Raw genomic sequence first — 18,359 nt, forward strand, 5'->3', positions numbered from 1 at the left:
CCTCCTCCTTGGTGCTATCAAGTGTGGCCAAGGCTGCAGCAAAACACTGCCTGCAAAATGCCCTCACAGGAATCAGCTGGAGCAGGGACAGCTCAGGGCCCACAGACTGCTGCAGGCACATGGTTAACCCAACCCCAGAGCAGAGGAGTCAAGACCTGCCCTTTGCCACTGCTCAGGTGGCTCCTGGTGAGCTCTGCTGCCCAACTAACACTCAGCAGCAGGCAGGAGCTGTCCTGATGGTGGCAGGAAAGCTGCTGGGTAGCTTTGCCACAGGGAGAGCTGGGGCAGGGGGTGGCTATTGCTTGGCACGAGGTCAGAAGGCAGCACACAACCTGTGCTGGTGGGAAACCAGCACGGTGAGACCCAGCCCCTTGGGGGCCTCTGAGGATGGAGCTGCCAGTGAGGGGGTGGGAATTCAAGTTTCAGCTTGGCATGGAGAGCAGGCAGGCTCCTCACAAGGCCCTGCTGGATTTTACACCTTTTGGGGTGATTTTTGCAGCTGAACACCGAACCTGAGCCTCTTCCGTGGCTGCTTCTCGGCCCTCTCTCCCCCTCCCTGCAAACCCAGGCTGTGAGCTCCCCACGCGAGGGACCCTCAGCACAAGGTCCTTCCACCGGAGTTCCTCACTCCTAGAGCACAGGGGGAAAGGTTCTGCTGCAGCTGGAGGCAGCTGGTGGCTGTCCCCAGTTTGAAACCCCGAGGTCAAAGCCATTCCTGACCTGGACCTTGGTCACTGAGACTCTTGTGCTGGCAGCGCTGGGGCTGAGCCACAGCTCAGCAGTGCCAACCAGCAGCTCCTTGCAAAGCTCTGCCAGGGAAGGCCTGGGTGCAGGAGCAGCAGCTCAAGGTGCAGTGCAGTGCAGTGCAGTGCTGTGCTGTGCTGTCCCTGCTCAGGGGCTGTCCCTGCACTCACAGCCAGCCACAGCTGAACCGGGTTCCACTTTCTTTGACTCCCTCAACTCTGCTGAAGCACAGAAGTCATCCTGGATGCTCAGCAGAGCCCCAGCCCACCCTGTCCCCACCACTCCCCACCTCACTTGATCCCAAGCTCAGGTTTCAAAGACCTGTTTGGCTTTTTGGTTTTTGTGCAGCAAAACCTTGGCACAGAGACACAGCCCCTGCTGCCCTGCCGCTCACCCTGGCACCCTCCATGGAAGGGGAGGGAGGGAAGCCCTGCAGCGGGAGCGGCACGGGGCTGACTCTGCCACCCACCCTCACAGACTGCAAGGGCAGCCTTGTCCAGCCCCCTGCAGGCAGCAGGGACACCTCCAGGCAGGGCAGGCTGCTCCCCATCAAGTTGGACCTCAGTGTCTTCAGAGACGGAGGCTGCACCGCACCTCTGAGCAGCCTGTCCCAGTGCTCCACCACCCCCACGCTGAAGAGCTTCCTGCTGGTGTCTAACCCTCCACTGCTCGACTCTGGGCGAGCAGCAGCAGCTCCTCAGCTCCCTAACAGGCAAAGGTACTTTGGGTTCTGCTGGGTGCTCAGCAGGGCCCAGCACCAAGCGCTCGGTGCCAAGCCTCAGCGAGGGCCTTCAGTCACCCCTGGCTGCGCGTGGGTGAGGTGGCAGCCACCACCCTCCCTTCCTGGGGACTTAGAGGGAACACTGCTTTTAGAAACCCCTTGGACAAGGCAAGACAAGAACCAATACCACTGTACAGACCTCACTGCACAACTAGCTAATAGCAAGGACCCCGGCACTGAGCCGCCACAGGGGAGGGGAGGGACCGGAGAGGCGTGGGGGGCAGCCGGCTCGGTGCCGCCGCGGGCCCGGGCGCTGCCCAGGCTGAGCCCTGCCCATCAGTACGCTGGCACTTGGTAGCCTTTAGGGTTGGGCTCTAAGGTGTCGGTGAAGGGAGGGCTCTGGTAGGTGTCTGTGCTCTCCACGCCGCTGCCGCCAGGGTAGCCAGGGTAGGGCACGCCGGCGTCGGCTGCCAGCTGCTCGGTGGCAAAGAGAGACATGTCCGTGCCCAGGCGGTACCGCTGCAGGGCCTTCAGCGCCAGAGCCACCTGCAGGGGGGCAGGAGGCTTAGGGGGTGCCCACGGCATGCTCCCAGCACCCCACAGCCCACCAGGACCCCACGTTCCCTCACGGCCCCACACCCTCCCAGCACCCCGGAGGATGCAGTCGTAGGAGCACAGAGTGGTCTGGGGTGGAAGAGACCTTTAAGGCCAACCCAGCACTGCCAGGGCAGCACCAACCCACGGCCCTCAGCACCACAGCCCCAGGGCTCTGAAACCCCTCCAGGGCTGGGGACTGCACCACTGCCCTGGGCAGCCTGGGCCAGGCCTTGGCAACTCTTCTGGGGAATAAATTGTTCCTCATGCCCATCCTAAGCCTCCCCTGGGGCAACCTGAGGCCACTGCCTCTTGTCCTGTCCCTTGCTCCTTGGGAGCAGAGCCCAACCCCACCTGGCTCCAACCTCCTTTCAGGGAGCTGCAGAGAGCAAGGAGGTCTCCCTCAGCCTCCTCTTCTCCAGGCTGAACACCCCCAGCTCCTTCAGCTGCTCCTCACCAGACCTCCCCCCACCCAGTACCCCTCATTCTCAGCCCCTGGTGCCACCTCCAGACCCCATGTTCCTCCCAGGCCCCTCCATCCCCCAGCTCACTGCAAAGCACTGAGCACATCACAGCACCCAGGCAGCTGCTGGCCCCACTCCAAGAGCTAAGCCAACCCCAACCCACAGCCCTGCAGCCTTGCCCACAGCACAGCCTGGCTCTCAGCGCTCTGCCTGCGGTTGGGAGGTCACAGCTGGGGCTCAGGTCCCCTGGCTGCACCGATTTGGCCCCAGTGGCACCAATTAAAACCCATTTGCTGCTGGGAGGGGAAAGCTGCTGGGCCCTGGGGCCAGGCAAAATAGGTAGCTGTGCCCAGAGCCCTTCAGCCTCTTGCAGGTTGGCAGCATCGAGGTCAGCAGGGGTGGGCACGGCGGGGGGCACACCGACCTCCTCCGACTGCAGGAGGCTTCATCAGCAATTCAATTAGTTTATAAACGACAGGCTCAGGGAGGGGGGAGCAAAGCCACCCTCAGACACCCACAGCAGCTTCTGCACCTCCTCCCTGGTTGAGTGCTGCTCACACCACGGCTCTGGGGCAGCAGCGGTGCCAGTGCAGGGCTGCTGGTGGGGCCTCGGCTCCCAGCCACGCTCTGTGCTGCTGGCAGGGACTGGTGTCCCCAGGGCCCTCTCTGCAGTGGGGGCTGGGGAGAGCATCCCACCAGCTGCCTCCCTGCAGGGAGCAGGCAGTGTGGTGAGGGAGCTGGGACCAAAGGGATTTGCCTGGGTAATAAGAGTGGGGAGCACGGAAGGTGCCGGACGCCTGCAGCCAGCCCTGCTGCTGGGGACCCCTGCCTGGTGCTGCCCCAGGTCTTGAAGGCAACATTGAACTCATGGAATCCCTGACTGGGTTCTGTGGGAGGGGACCTTGAAAGCTCACCCCTGCAGCCAGCAGGGACAGCCCCAACCAGAGCAGGCTGCCACAGCCCCGAACAACCTGAGCTGGGATGGCTCCAGGGATGAGGCATCAACCACCTGCCTGGGCACCCTGGGCCAGGCTCTCACATTTCTCCCTGCTCTCCAGTCTGAATCTCCCTCCCTCAGTTCAAACCATCCTCTCCTGTCCTGTCACTACAGACCCAGCTCAAAATCTGTCCCCAGCTTTCTGATGGGGCCCTGAAAGGCTACCAGGTTTCCCTAGAGCCTTCTCTTGGCTGCTGTGCCCACATGGGGGGTGGTGATGAAGCAACCATCCCTGCTCCTCCATGCCTCCAGAGCAGGAGCCCCTGAGCAGCACAGCCACCCCAGGCCCATTTGGGGTCCTGTAGTTGTGGTCCAAGGGCCTCAAGGTGTTTTGCCCACCCCTGGCAGGTGTCCCTCTGCTTCTGTATGGCCCCAGGGATGCACAGAGCCTACAAGCAGGAGCCAGAGGGGGTTCTGCAAGCCCCTGCCTTCAGGGTGGGCCACCCATGCTTCCTGAGGTTGAGCTGATGAGCTCCTGAGGGCTCCAACCCCCCTGCCACCCCCTGCGACCAGCTCAGCACAGCAATCCGCCCCTGGGACCCGTCTGCCTCCGGCCAAGCCGCTCCTGAGGCCCTGCAGTGAGGGCAGCTGGTGGCACACAACCTTCCAGCAGCAGCAGGGGAAGCCTGGAATGCACACCCCAGGAGTTTCATCTCCCCTGGAGGGCTCCCTCCCCCCAGCCCCTCTGCACAGCAGCAGCGCTTCTGCAAGCCCTGCCCCGCGCTGGCTTCCTCTCCTCGCCCTGGGCTCCCAGGCTGCACTCACCCAGACAATGATGGAGAAGAAGGAGAAGGTGATGGCTGCCCGGGCAGCATCAGCTCCCTGCCACGCTCCCCTGCTCATCGTCGTCCTCTGCCACTGGTTTGCCAGGAAGCAGAAGGCTACAAACCACAGGAAGGACAAGAAGCCTGCAAGAGAAGAGAGCTCAGGGCTGCCCCTGCCCACCCCCCTGCTGGGCACAACTGCTGCCTCCAGCAGCCCTGGCCTGAGCTGGGGCCCGGGGGAGATACTTTAAAGGAGGCTGATCTGCAATCACTGGAAAGCCAGGGCTGCAAGGAGCTCTGCAGGGCTGCAAGGAGCTCTGTAGGGCTGCAAGGAGCTCTGCAGGGCTGCAAGGAGCTCTGCAGGGCTGCAAGGAGCTCTGCAGGGCTGCAAGGAGCTCTGCAGGGCTACAAGGAACCCTGCAGGGCTGCAAGGAGCTCTGCAGGGCTGCAAGGAGCTCTGCAGGGCTGCAAGGAGCCCTGCAGGGCTGCAAGTTGCTCTGTAGGGCTGCAAGGAACCCTGCAGGGCTGCAAGGAGCTCTGTAGGGCTGCAAGGAGCCCTGCAGGGCTGCAAGGAGCTCTGTAGGGCTGCAAGTTGCTCTGTAGGGCTGCAAGGAGCCCTGCAGGGCTGCCTGGCTGCAGTTCAGCTCATTCACCTCTCAGCTTGGTCTCAGAGACCTCCAAGGACAGCACAGCCCCTCCAGATGTGTGCTCTGCAGGGATCTCAGCCTGCTTGCAGGCCTCGAGGTGCCACCAACCCAGTGCCAGCACCCTGGGGTGCTGATCCACCATTCCCTCTGCTCCCTGCACACCACCAGCTCCTTGAGACTTGGGGCTGGATACTGCAGACCTCCCCAGAAGCAGCCTGCACCCCTGGGAGCAGCACCAGGCTTGCCTGGTGCAGGAGGTGGCTCCATGGCTCCTCTGTGCTGGGCTATGCCTTGGTCCTTCCCAAGGACACAGCCAGAGAGCTCAAGAGCCAGCAAGGAACAACCAGCCAGGGGTATGGGGAGGCTGAGAGGAAGCCCTGCTGCAGGCATGGGGGTGACAAGTGACCCTGGGGTGTCCATGCAGGCCATGAGGACGGCAGATGAGCTCCACACCCAGGGCAGGGATGGAGCAGAGCTGTCCATGGAACAGGAGCTTCACCTGAGAGAGCTCAGCTCAGCCCTGGCTCTGCTCCTGCTCCCCATCCTCCCCAGGCTCTGGGGGATTGAACCAAACCACCCTGGGGATTATTCCTTCCTGGAACCAGAGCTGGCTGAGCAAGACAGGGCTGCAGCTCCCCTAATTCAATCACCAGCCAGCAGCACTGCCTGATGCCAAGGAGCTCAGAAAGCAGCCAGGCCCCAGGCACCCAGCGTGAGCAGCAGGAAAGCCTCCCAGCTCTGGCAGGAGCAGCACACCCTGGAGCTTTCCTGGAGCTCTCCTGAGCACCCCCAGCACGAAGGTTCCCTCCCACCCCTCAGCTCCGGGTGCCAGCGCACGTGGGGACGCCGGGCACCGGCAGGATGCTGAGCTACCCAGCAGCTTCCTGCCTGGGTCCCCAGCCACCCAGCCCCTGGGGGCTGGGCTGGATGACCTTAATGGTCCCTTTGAACCCAAACCAGGCTGTGCTTGGATGGCTCTGTCACTCCCAAGGAGCAGCATGAGCCAAGCAGTCTGAGCAGCCACACTGCCAGCCCCAAGGGACAGCCGGCTGCAGGGCAAGGGCTGGCTGCAGAGCAAGGGCTGGCTGCAGGGCAAGGGCTGGCTGCAGGGCAAGGGCTGGCTGCAGGGCAAGGGCTGGCTGCAGGGCAAGGGCCGGCTGCAGGGCAAGGACTGGCTGCAGGGCAAGGGCTGGCTGCAGAGCAAGGGCTGGCTGCAGGGCAAGGGCTGGCTGCAGGGCAAGGGCTGGCTGCAGGGCAAGGGCTGGCTGCAGAGCAAGGGCTGGCTGCAGGGCAAGGGCTGGCTGCAGGGCAAGGGCTGGCTGCAGGGCAAGGGCCGGCTGCAGGGCAAGGACCGGCTGCAGGGCAAGGGCTGGCTGCAGGGCAAGGGCTGGCTGCAGGGCAAGGGCTGGCTGCAGGGCAAGGGCCGGCTGCAGGGCAAGGGCTGGCTGCAGGGCAAGGGCCGGCTGCAGGGCAAGGGCTGGCTGCAGGGCAAGGGCCGGCTGCAGGGCAAGGGCTGGCTGCAGGGCAAGGGCCGGCTGCAGGGCAAGGGCCGGCTGCAGGGCAAGGGCTGGCTGCAGGGCAAGGGCCGGCTGCAGGGCAAGGACCGGCTGCAGGGCAAGGGCTGGCTGCAGGGCAAGGGCCGGCTGCAGGGCAAGGGCCGGCTGCAGGGCAAGGGCCGGCTGCAGGGCAAGGGCCGGCTGCAGGGCAAGGGCCGGCTGCAGGGCAAGGGCCGGCTGCAGGGCAAGGGCTGGCTGCAGGGCAAGGGCTGGCTGCAGGGCAAGGGCTGGCTGCAGGGCAAGGGCCGGCTGCAGGGCAAGGGCCGGCTGCAGGGCAAGGGCCCCTCCTGCCCTCCAGCACTGATACCACACCATGTGAGGAGAGGGAGCTGCAGGCCACAGCAACACCCCCATGCTGCCAGGGCACCCTGCTGCCAGGGCACCCCCATGCTGCCAGGGCACCCCCATGCTGCCAGGGCACCCCCACGCTGCCAGGGCACCCTGCTGCCAGGGCACCCCCATGCTGCCAGGGCACCCTGCTGCCAGGGCACCCCCATGCTGCCAGGGCACCCCCACGCTGCCAGGGCACCCTGCTGCCAGGGCACCCTGCTGCCAGGGCACCCTGCTGCCAGGGCACCCCCACGCTGCCAGGGCACCCCCATGCTGCCAGGGCACCCCCACGCTGCCAGGGCACCCTGCTGCCAGGGCACCCCCATGCTGCCAGGGCACCCCCACGCTGCCAGGGCACCCTGCTGCCAGGGCACCCCCAGCAGAGCCAGAGCCCTACCGGAGAAGCCCAGGTCGAGCAGCACCGCGCGCCGGCGGTCCTTGACGCTGCTGATCTGCTGGAAGTAGAGGTCCAGGACGAGGAAGAAGATGCAGCCGAAGAAGGCAATGATGCCGACGGCGATGCCGTAGCCGCAGGCGCTGTCGTTGCCGTTGAAGACGCAGAGCAGCTCGGGGCCGCGGCCGTCCTTGTTCACATAGCCCTCGTTGACGATGGAGCCGAACACCACGATGGAGAAGATCTGCAGGAGGGAGCCGGGAACACAGCCTGCTGCTGCCTGCCCCCTGCCCTGCTGTGTGCCCCCGGCCCTGCTGTGTGCCCCCGGCCCTGCTGTGTGCCCCCAGTGCTGCTGTGTGCCCCCAGTGCTGCTGTGTGCCCCCGGCCCTGCTGTGTGCCCCCAGTGCTGCTGTGTGCCCCCAGTGCTGCTGTGTGCCCCCTGCCCTGCTGTGTGCCCCCAGTGCTGCTGTGTGCCCCCGGCCCTGCTGTGTGCCCCCAGCCCTGCTGCCTGCCCCCAGCCCTGCTGCCTGCCCCCAGCCCTGCTGCCTGCCCCCAGCCCTGCTGCCAGCCCAGCACTGCTACCCTCAGCCCAGCTCCCAGCCCAGCAGTGCTGCACTCCAGCCTGCCCTTGGCTCCCTGGCAGCAGGGCAGCTGTCAGACAGAGCCCAGCTCTGGCCTGTTTGCGTCCCCAGGCTGTGAGCAGGGAGGGAAGCAAGGTGAGCAGACCCCTCCAGCAAGCTGGGAACCTCTGATCTCATCCCTTGCTGCCAGCACCAGCCCTGCAGGGCACAGCTGGAGGCCATGCAGCAGGAGAAGAGACAAAAGGCTGCTCCAGCAGGCCCCAGCGTGGCACTGGAGTCCCAGGGCATGGTGAGCTCTTGCTCTGACACCTCCCCCTCTGGGCACTTGGTCTTCTTCACTAACAGCCTGACATGAAGTGCATGAGACCCAGACAGGGGACAGACAGCTGCCATAAGGCCACTGCAGCTGGTGGCCTTTGCAGTCACCTGCAGCTCCCCCCGGAGCTGATGCTTGGCCATGGAGCTTCCCAGTATTTAAAGGCTGGGGGGCAAGAGGCTGGGTCCAGACTCTTGTCAGTGGTGCCCAGGGACAGGGCAAGAGGCATCCCTAGAGACATTCAAGGTCAAGCTTGGAGTGGTTCCTGGCAACCTGCCCTAGCTGGGGATGTCCCTGCTGGCTGCAGGGGGGTGGTCAGGATGAGCTCAGCAGCTCCCTCCCAGCCCAGGGCACTCTGTGCTGTCACCATCCCTCTCTTCAAGGGTAACCATGTCCTGGGTCCTGTCCCCATCCCTCCCTGGCTCACCTCAGCTCCATGGATGAGCCACGAGCTCAGGGACAGCTCAACTCAGCCCCTTGCATCTGCAGCCTCTTCCTTGCTTACAGAGCACTTGGGGGTCACAGCACCACGGGGACATCATCATCATCATCACTTTCAGCTGGATGACCTTCAAGGACCCTTCCAACCCAACCCATTCTATCAATCCATGGCCACGGTGGCCTCAGGGGGATGGTTGGACTTGATGGTCTCTGAGGTCTTTTCCAAGCCAACCAGTTCTGTGACTCTGTGAGTCTATCATCATCATCATCATCACCACCAGGCAAGGAGCAGGGGGGGCTTGTAAGGAAGAAACAACAACCAAGAGTCCTCAGCACCTCCCCAGCGTGTGGCAGCAGCTGGGATCTCAGCAGTTGTGAAAACTCTCTTCATAAATAATGCAAAATTGTTATTTACCCTCAGAAATAGCAGCAGCATTTATAACACAGGCCCTGGGAGGAGCAATGGGACTCTGGAAGGAGGAAATACAACCATGAATAATTGAGGAGCTCTGATCCCATGGGACTGCTCCCCTGGCACACTGCTGCTCAGCCTCCCTGAGAAGTCCTGCACTTGGTCCTCCCAGCATCAACAACCTGGATGACCTCTCTGTGCTTTAGGAATCACAGAAGGGTTTGGGCTGGAAGGGAGCTCCAGAGCTCATCCAGGCCACCCCCTGCAGGCAGCAGGGACATCCTCCCCTGGGGCAGGCAGCTCAGAGCCCTCTCCAGCCTCACCTTGAGCAGCTCCAGGCATGGAGCCTCAACCACCTCCCTGGGCAACCTGCTGCAGTGTTCCAGCAGCCTCCTGGGGCAGAACTTGTTCCTCACATCCAATCTCAATCTGCTCTGCTCTCATTCCAAACCATTGCCTCTGCTCCTGTCCCTGCAGCCCTTTGGGAGCAGTCCCTCTGCAGCCTTCCTGCAGCCCTTCAGGTCCTGGCAGGCTGCTGTGAGGTCTGCCTGGAGCCTTCTCTCCTGCAGGCTGCACAGCCCCAGCTCCCTCAGCCTGTCCCCATAGCAGAGCTGCTCCAATCCCTGTCATGGTACCAGGTCAGCCCAGGACACCTCCTCAGCTGAGTGCTGCCTGTGGACCTAAGGGCAACCAAGCTGGGGAAGGGTCTGGAGAACAGAGCTGGGGAGGAGCAGCTGAGGGAGCTGGGGGTGTGCAGTGTGGAGAAGGCTGAGGGAGACCTCATTGCTCTCTGCAGCTCCCTGAGAGGAGGCTGGAGCCAGGTGGGGCTTGGGCTCTGCTCCCTAGCCTCAGGAGACAGAATGAGAGGAAATGTCCTGAGACTGGGGCAGGGGAGGCTGAGGTTGGAGATGAGGAACAATTTCTGACACTTGGTAGAGTCTCCATCCCTGGAGGTGTACAAGAAACCTGTGGCCATGGCACTTGGGGATGTGGTTCAGTGGCCATGGAGGTGTTGGGCTGAGGACTGGACGAGCTCAGAGGCCTTTCCCTGTCAGAACAGTTCTGTGGATCCATGACTCTGACTTCTGGTGCAGGCAGTGTGGGACAGGGAGCTTCTGCTTGGGAGGCCAAAACAGTGATGAGCTGCCAGGGCAGGCCCTTGAGGGATGTGCTCAGAGCATCAGCTCTGGCTGCAATCTCCTGGTGCACAGAAGGCTTTCCAGGGGTTTTCTTCTCCTGTGAGTGAGATTGTGTGGTGCTCCTTTGGAAGCAAACAAGCCCAGCCTGTGCTGGTGGAAGATCTCAGCCAGGATGGATTTGCTGTTCTCTTCCTAAACAGAGATGACAAAAACAATCTTTCTTTCAGTCTTTGTGGGGAGCTGGGGGGGAATCAGCCCCAGCTGTGAGGGCTTTAGAGCCCATGCTAAGTGTCACTTTCCAGGCACCTTTGCATCCCCACTCCTGCTCAGCTCCACCACGACCAGTTCAGCACAGGCCTGAAAGGGACAGGACCTGCTCAGTGTTCCACCACTGCTGAGGTGTTATGGCTCTGAGAAGGATGCAGAGATCCTGCTCTCCACAGGTGCTCATCAGCTTGGTCCCCGAAAGCACCATGCCCAGGGCTGTCACAGCACTCAGGACCGAGTGCCAAGGTGCTGGCACACACAGCACAGGGGCATCTGCCCCGCAGGTCAGTGAGTGTGTGCCAACCCCTCCACGCCTGCCAGGCTTTGCAGAGCAGCCTGAGCACCACAGGACTCCATGTCCCAGCTGAAAACCCAATGCAACATGCAGCAACTTCTCCTCTCTGCTGCAAGACCCAGGAACAAGCCTGGACCACCTCCAGCAGCCCCAGCTGGAACTGCCTCCTGCCTGCCAAAGCCTGCACATAGATCTGGTTGCAGCTTGGGTTCTCCTGGCCACCAGAGCAGGTGGCACAGCCCTGCCTCTTCCCTGTGTCAGACAGCAGCTGGGAGGTGCTGGCACAGGGCTCCAGCAGCACTGACCATTAGTGATCCCCTCCACACCCAGCTGCAGGGAGGGATGGGCAGGAGGGAAGTTGTCTTCTCCCATCCCTGCCATTAAGACTGGCCCTGGGGAGGTCAGTCTGCTCCCATGGAATGGGTGGTAGGACAAGAGGAAATGGTTTCAAGCTGCACCACGGGAGGTTTAGCTTGGACATGAGGAACAATTTCTTCCCCTTGAGGGCTGTCAAGCTCTGGCCCAGGCTGCCCAGGGCAGTGGTGCAGTCCCCATCCCTGGAGGGGTTTCAGAGCTGTGGAGGTGAGGCCCATGGAGCAGGACTCCATAGGAGGTTGATGGCCATGGCCAGCAGCTGGTGCAAGGAGGCATGACCAAAGTGCACTGGCTGTGATGGCAGGAGAGCTGCTGGCTGGAACACTGACTCCATTCTAAGCTCTTCATCTAGCAAGGCCATCTGAGCACATGGCCAGCCTTGGCCTGTGGGAGCAGTGATGACAGGAAGATGATAATGCAGTGATGCTTCTGCATCGTTCCATTACCAAACCCGTTCAACCTCCAGCCCACAGAAAGACAGAGGCAAGACAGAGATGTGGTGACCCTGCTGAAAAGCAGCCAAGAAGCAGACAATGTCCAGGGCAGCTGGGATCACAGCACTGATCCTCAGCATCACTGCAGGCTCCTCAAGTGCCAGCCAGCCTTGAAGCTCTTCTCTGAGAGCCTCAAGTGCTCAAGCAGCAGCGAAGTCCCTGAGGCTGTGGGAGCTATTTGGAGCTCGCAGCACCAAGGTTCCTACCTCCCATTTCTCATTGATGTCTCAGCCCAGTGGTGTCTACACCAAGCAGCCATCTCCACCTGAGGCTGCAGGACGTCTGGAGCAGGCCAAACCTGCTTGGGCAAAGCAGCTTTGCAGGCTCCAGCCCCAGCTCTTTGCAGGAACTGTGAGCTGTAGCCCTGCACTCCCCAGAGGACACCTTGCAGCCCAAACTTCTGCAGCTCCACTCCTCAGAAGTGCTCTGGCTTGAGGGTGCAGGCAGCAACAATCCTGCAGCCTCCTCTGCCTCTGAGCTTGCTTGGGTTTCCCTGAGGAAATTCAACACATGCTCAGCACCAGCAGAGACCTCTCCCCTCCCACCTGCCGGAGCTGAGCCAGCCCAGGACGGGACGGACACTCTCCCTCCTCTCTCCAAGCACCACCACCTGCTCCTGGCAGAGCAAACCACCAGCTGGGAAAGCCTCCACCAAAGCCCCAGCTCAGCACATTTGGCTTGCTGGGTGACAAAGATCTGCTCTAACAAGGTCTAAGACCCTGACCAGCGACAGGGGAGCACATAAAGGCTCTGCTGGCTCTGAGCTGAAGGAAGCTCTGCTCAGGGATGCTCCTTAATGGCATAGCAAAGGCTGCAGGGACTGTGACTGCTGCTGTGACTCTGCTAAGTCACCAGATGTGGCTGCCCCAGTTGAGGCCCTTAATAAAGGTTTTGCTCTTAAAAGCATGAGGCTGTTGCAAGGAGCACCCAAACAAAATGCTGGTCCTTAGGAGATCAACCACTGCGGAGGGAAAGCTCTCTTCAGAGAGCCAAGTGATGAGCTACAAACTCTTTGAGCTTCAAGAAATAAGAGAGAGGATCACAGAATGGTTTGGATCCAGCCAGCAGGGACAGCCCCAGCCAGAGCAGGCTGCTCAGAGCCCCAACCAGCCTGGCCTGGGATGGTGCCAGGGATGGGGCAGCTCCCAGCTCTGGGCAGCCTGGGCCAGGCTCTCACCACGAAATATTTCTTCTCTCCAGTCTAAACGTTTCTCTCTCAGTTCCAACCACCACCCTGGTCCTGTCACAACACCTCCTGCTCTGAAGTCTGTCCCCAGATTTTTTATTGCCCCCTCTGCATCCTGAAAGGCCACCAGGAGGTCTCCCTGGAGCCTTCTGCAGGCTGAACAACCCCAAGTCTCTCAGCCTGAAGGCAGCAGCAGCAGCCAGGGTCGGGCAAGGCTGTCCATGTGGAGGTCATGCAGGCAGCAGCTGGGGGGTCAGTGGAGCAGGACAGAGGCATTCTCAAGACAGCACTCCAGGACTCTTCCATGTTCCAGTGAATAGGGCCCTGAGCTCCTGCTGAGATCCACAGAGTGGCCTCTGGCTGGGTGGAAGGAGGTGAGGGTGGCCCAGCCCCTCATGCCTGCTGCTGCTCCTCCTGACATTCGTCAGACTTGCTGAAAATACTTCCCAGAACTGCTTTTAAAAGCCAAACCTAAACCTGCATGAAAGAATAAAGGCCCTGAGGAGCTGCACAGCCACTTGAAAGTCCAGCTGGTGCTGGCAGCCCCTGAGAGAGGAACTCATGATTTCACCAGCAGCCCTTGTGCCTGTCCAGCTCGGTCTGCTGCACAAAACAACCTCTCAGAGAGAAACCACAAGAGTGATCACATCTCCATCTGACAGACTGCAGCAGGCAGAGGAGGAAGAGATGAATGAGGAACTGGCACAGGGTTCTTTCCAGAGCGTGAGTACAGCTGGAGCCAGGAGGCCTTTTTTGCCCTTCACACAGGCAGAGTTACTGCATCTGGCAGGGAGAGGTTGGTGTCCTGAGGCAGGCTCAGGAATCCCCTTTCAGCACCACTGACACCTGGGGATTTACACACTGCAGGCACCACCCACCTGCAGCAGCTGCAGAGCTGGACCCTGCCTGGTGCCATCCCAGCAGGCAGCCCCAGCAGGGGCCCCCAGCTGGATCAGCATCACCTCACTCCCCACAGGCACCTGAGGCTGGCCCCAAAGTCTCTCACTGGTTGTCCATCACCCACACTCCCACCCAAAGCAGTACCCCCCAGGCAGCTCCCCGCTGCCCACGCCGCAGAACACAGCAGGGGCTGTGGCTCCGGGGCTTGGTTCAAAGGCACAGGTCAGAAAGGTGCAACAGCAAAGCACAGGAGGAAAACCGACCCCAAGCCCTAAAGAATCATCCTCAGAACCTCATCCTGCAGGCACAGGCAGCTCCTCTGCCCCACGGTGCCAGGCAGGGAAGCCCAGGAAGGTTTCTGTTTGCTTTGGGAACGAGGGCAGGACGCTGGTCCCTGTCACCAGCACAGGATGATGAGACAATGCCACAGCACTGCCCATGCTCCCCTGGGGCAGCGACTCTGGGTGCCAGGACAGAGCAGAAGGGCAGACAGAGACCTCTCAGGCAACCCCTGCTGGCTGCCTGCCCCATCCCAGCTTTCCATCTTGACATGGGTCCCACCTGGCAAGAGCAGCAAAGCAGCCACTCCAGGGGAGCCCAGGCCTGTGCTGTGGTACAACATCTGGAAGAGAAGCTGGTGGCCACGAAGGCAGCTGGGCAGGAAACCTCCACTCAGCCCTCAGGAGTCCCTGCTCACACTGGAAGGGAGCTGTGAGCTGAACAGGTTGAAGGGTTTCAGGCACAGGTAACTGGACTGCAACAGCTAAACAAAGGCCAGGCAGGGCCCTGACCCTCCAAGCTGGAGCAGTGATGGAGAAGGGTCCCCAGCAGATTGCCAGCAGATGAGAGACCAAAGGGCTTGGACCACGAGCTTCCCCAGCAGCCCCTCCCCTGCAGCTCAGGGGGCTCTGCAGACACTTGCAGCTGGGACAGCACAGCGAGTGCCCAGCCATGGCCCACGAGAGCTGAGCTGCTGTGCTCCTGTAGCTGGAGGCACCTGGCTCCCAGGGGTTCCCTTCCCCACTGCCCCAGCCAGCCAGAGAACACACACGTGGGCATCTGCCAAGCTGGGACGTTCAGCTGGTCTCCGTGTCCCACATGCTGCCCCAGCACCATCTGATCCCCTGCTGCACAACAAGGGTGCTGAGCTCTCAGCCTGCACCGTGGCAGATGGAGTTTATGAGCAGCCCAACTCATCTGTGGGTCAACCAACAGCTTACCTAACCATGCCCAGCACCAACACCACTGCCAAGTTTGCCTCTCAAGGAGGATCCAAGTGGACCCTGACCAAGTTTTCTATGACTGAAGCTATGCCTCTAGGAAGTAACTGCTGCCAGGTGCCCCAATCCTGCCCCAAGATGCTCCAGACCCATACCTGGCCTCCAGTCTTCTCCAGTAGCGGAGCTGGGGGCTTCCCAAAGCCCTGGAACGTGCACTGCCTCCCAGACAGCAAAACACTTCAGCATGTGAGAGCAGCTGGACTTGTGCACAGGCAAGCAGAAGCCCCCCACCCTGTGCTGCCCAGGGCCCTGGATGGGACACCCTGCCCTGGAGAGCCTGCAATGGCACCTGCTGTGCTGGCTGGCAGGAGGACAGCTGGCAGGACAGCACCTTTCCTTCACTCACTGCCTGGATGTGGCACTGCTGAAGGTGACACAGAGCCAGCAAGGGGGGCTGAGGGCCTCTGGGCACAGCAGAGGTATGAGATGGGTGAGGACAAGTCCCCCATGCCCACCCACAGCCTCTGGCCAAGCACCAGAGCCAGAAGGTGGCCACAGTGGGAGCTGGGCAGACCCTCCCCACCGGAGGCTTTTGGGCACTGCCAGCTTCCCGAGGCCACACTCTACACCTCAGCAGGTAGCAGCCAAGCTGGGGGAGATGAGTTCGTGGCTGTCCATGGTGTCCCAATGTGGTCCCCAGCAGCTTCCTGTGCTGCTGCCAGGGAGCAGGACACAGTCCAGCTCCTGCTCTTTGCTCCAAGCAGGGGCTGGGAGATGGGAAGCAGCCCAAAGGCCCAGGACATGCTTCCAGAAGCAGAAGGGGAGCTGGGCAGGGCTGGCGCTCCCAGCTCTGCTGTCACCGGCACGGAGCATGGAGGGAAGGAAAATGTCCTCTGCCTCCCACCCCATCCCCTTGTGCTCTCCTCAAGCACCAGGGGCAGCGGCACCGCCACCCGCCGCACCCTGCCCCATTCCCATGGGATCTCCCTGCAGACACCCAGGCAGCCCCGGCACCCCTGCCAGCCCCACGCTGCACAGCTGGCTGCCGGCCGCCACGGCTGCACCAGCACCACACACCGCACGCTGCACCGGGCACTGCCACCCTGCACCGGGCGCCGCATGGGCACTGGCCCTGCAATGGGCACGGCACAGGCAGCGCACACTGCGGGAGGCACTGCACGGGCACGGCACACTACAAAGGGCAGGGCACGCTGACACGGGCGTTGCACATCGCCCGGGCACTGCACGGGCACTGCACCTTGCAACGGACACTGCACCTTGCAGTAAGAGCTGCATGCTGCACAAGCACCGCACCTTGCAGCGGGCACTGCCCACGGCACAGCCGCTGCCGAGCCCCGCGCCGCCGTTCCCCGGCCGGGACCGCCCGTTCCTTACCCAGGTTGTCACCCGGAGGATGGTCTGCGGCTGCTTCACGAAATCCACAGGGTCAATGGCCCCCCCAGCCCGGCCCGCTCCGAACGAGGCTCCTTCCATCTTCCCCCGCCGCCCGCTCCGCTCCGAGCCCAGCCGAGCCCAGCCGAGCCGCTCCTGGCCGCCCTGAGCCCAGCCGAGCCCAGCCGCTCCGCTCCGAGCCCAGCCGAGCCCAGCCGAACCGCTCCGAGCCCAGCCGAACCGCTCCGAGCCCAGCCGAACTCAGCCGAACCGTTCCGAGTCCAGCCGAGCTCAGCCGAACCGTTCCGAGTCCAGCCGAGCCCAACCGAACCGCTCCGAGCCCAGCCGCGCGCGCACCGCGCCGGCCGCGCGCCCCCCACTTCCCCACCTCCCCCCCATCCCCCCGCCCCTCCCGCGTGGGCTCGTCCGCAGCACCGCGTGCGGGCAGCGGGAGGAACCAACCGGGGGGCGGGGGGGGGAGGGACGGACAGACGGACGGGAGCGGCAGGTGACAGCGGGGACAGGCGCTGGCACCGTGCTGTGGCCGTGGGCACCGCGGGACAGCTGTGGGTACCAGGGACAGGCACTGGCACCGTGCTGTGGCTGTTGGTACCGTGGGATAGCCCTGGGCACTAGGCACAGGCACTGGCACCGTGCTGTGGCCGTGGGCACCGTGGACATGCACTGTTGCTGTGCCGTGCCCGGGGGCACCATGGGACAGCTGTGGGCACTGGTACAGGCAGTGTCAGCATGCTGCGGCTGGGCACACCAGACTATGGCCGTGGTCACTGTGCTGCGGTCAGGGTCACCACCTTATGGGCACAGTCGCTGTGCCGTGGCTGGGCACACCATGGTGTGGCCAGGACACCTTTCCGTAGCCAGGGGCACCGTGCTCTAAGGATTACTGTGCTGTGGCCACGGTCACCAGGTGGGGATAGGGCATGGTGGTGGTGCAGGGGCTGCCCGGCCAGTGCCACCGTGCAATAGCAAAGGGCTGCCCACGTGGCTGTAAGCACCTGGGCTGTCGGCAGGAGGGACATGCCGTGGCCCAGAGGTCACCACGCTGTGCAGCTCACCTCTGCTGCTGATGCACATCTTGGCTTCCCCCAAGACAAAGACCCTTCCCCCACCCAGACCCTCTGGCGCGGGCAGACCGTGGAATTCCGGCTGGGCTGGACCTTAAAGGTCACCTGGTGCCACCCCCCTGCAGCCAGCAGGGACGTTCTCAACCAGAGCAGGTTGCAGCCTCACCTAACAGAGGCAGCCCAAGAGCAGAAGGGGCTGGCAGGTGAGAGGTGCAGGCAGGGCTCCTGCTGCAGGAGCAGAGACCTGAAGCCTGAGGGGGATGAAGCTCTTCTGTACCTCAGGCAGGAAAGGAGACCCTCAGAGCTGCCACACGAGGAGGCTGAGGCCAAACCCTATCCCTGCTCCCTCCCCAGGGACAGCAGGAAGGAGGAACAAGAGAAGGTTAGGGGGAAACCCTCAAGTGCTGCAAAGGGAGTTCCCCCCGTGGCTGCAGGACCATCTCCAGAGCTGGTGCTGGTAGCAGGGTGCTGCTGCTGGCTCCATAGCTACCGATGCCATGACAACTCTGACATCATCCTGCCTCGGACGGGAGCTGCAGGCAGCAGCAGGCACTGCCGGCACCGAGCAGCCTGCGCTTGGCCTTGGGAGGCTCCTCCTGCGCCCAGCGCCACCTCCTGCCCCAGTGCCACCTCCTGCCCCAGCGCCACCTCCTGCGCCCAGCGCCACCTCCTGCCCCAGCGCCACCTCCTGCCCCAGTGCCACCTCCTGCCCCAGTGCCACCTCCTGCCCCCAGCGCCACCTCCTGCCCCCAGCATCACCTCCTGCCCCAGTGCCACCTCCTGCCCCAGCGCCACCTCCTGCGCCCAGCGCCACCTCCTGCCCCAGTGCCACCTCCTGCCCCAGCGCCACCTCCTGCCCCAGTGCCACCTCCTGCCCCCAGCGCCACCTCCTGCCCCAGTGCCACCTCCTGCCCCCAGCGCCACCTCCTGCCCCAGCGCCACCTCCTGCCCCAGCATCACCTCCTGCCCCAGCGCCACCTCCTGCGCCCAGCGCCACCTCCTGCCCCAGTGCCACCTCCTGCCCCCAGCGCCACCTCCTGCCCCA

General features: G+C 62.9%; 1 protein-coding gene across 1 annotated transcript; it reads right to left on the reverse strand.

The window, feature by feature from the left end:
• Window positions 1-1,409: 1,409 nt before the first annotated feature.
• SYNGR3 (synaptogyrin 3) lies at window positions 1,410-16,388 on the reverse strand. The gene is made up of 4 exons (XM_054180256.1): window positions 16,233-16,388; window positions 7,215-7,455; window positions 4,286-4,428; window positions 1,410-2,011 (listed from the first exon to the last, which is right to left on the reverse strand). The coding sequence occupies exons 1-4, from the start codon at window positions 16,329-16,331 to the stop codon at window positions 1,802-1,804; spliced, it is 693 nt and encodes a 230-aa protein (XP_054036231.1). The 5' UTR covers window positions 16,332-16,388; the 3' UTR covers window positions 1,410-1,801.
• Between the last annotated feature and the right edge of the window lie 1,971 nt (window positions 16,389-18,359).

The sequence above is a fragment of the Dryobates pubescens genome, chromosome 4 (assembly GCF_014839835.1).
Source record: "Dryobates pubescens isolate bDryPub1 chromosome 4, bDryPub1.pri, whole genome shotgun sequence".
In the NCBI taxonomy this organism is placed as follows: Eukaryota; Metazoa; Chordata; class Aves; order Piciformes; family Picidae; genus Dryobates; species Dryobates pubescens.

Bases quoted from the DNA above. Each gene is read 5' to 3' on its own strand.
- SYNGR3 (XM_054180256.1), bottom strand. From the start codon at position 16,331: ATGGAAGGAGCCTCGTTCGGAGCGGGCCGGGCTGGGGGGGCCATTGAC. The intron at 4,429-7,214 runs GTAGGGCTCTGG...CTTCTCTTGCAG, and splicing joins GCTCGACCTGGGCTTCTCCG to GCTTCTTGTCCTTCCTGTGG. The intron at 2,012-4,285 runs GTGAGTGCAGCC...GCCCCCCTGCAG, and splicing joins TCTTCTCCATCATTGTCTGG to GTGGCTCTGGCGCTGAAGGC.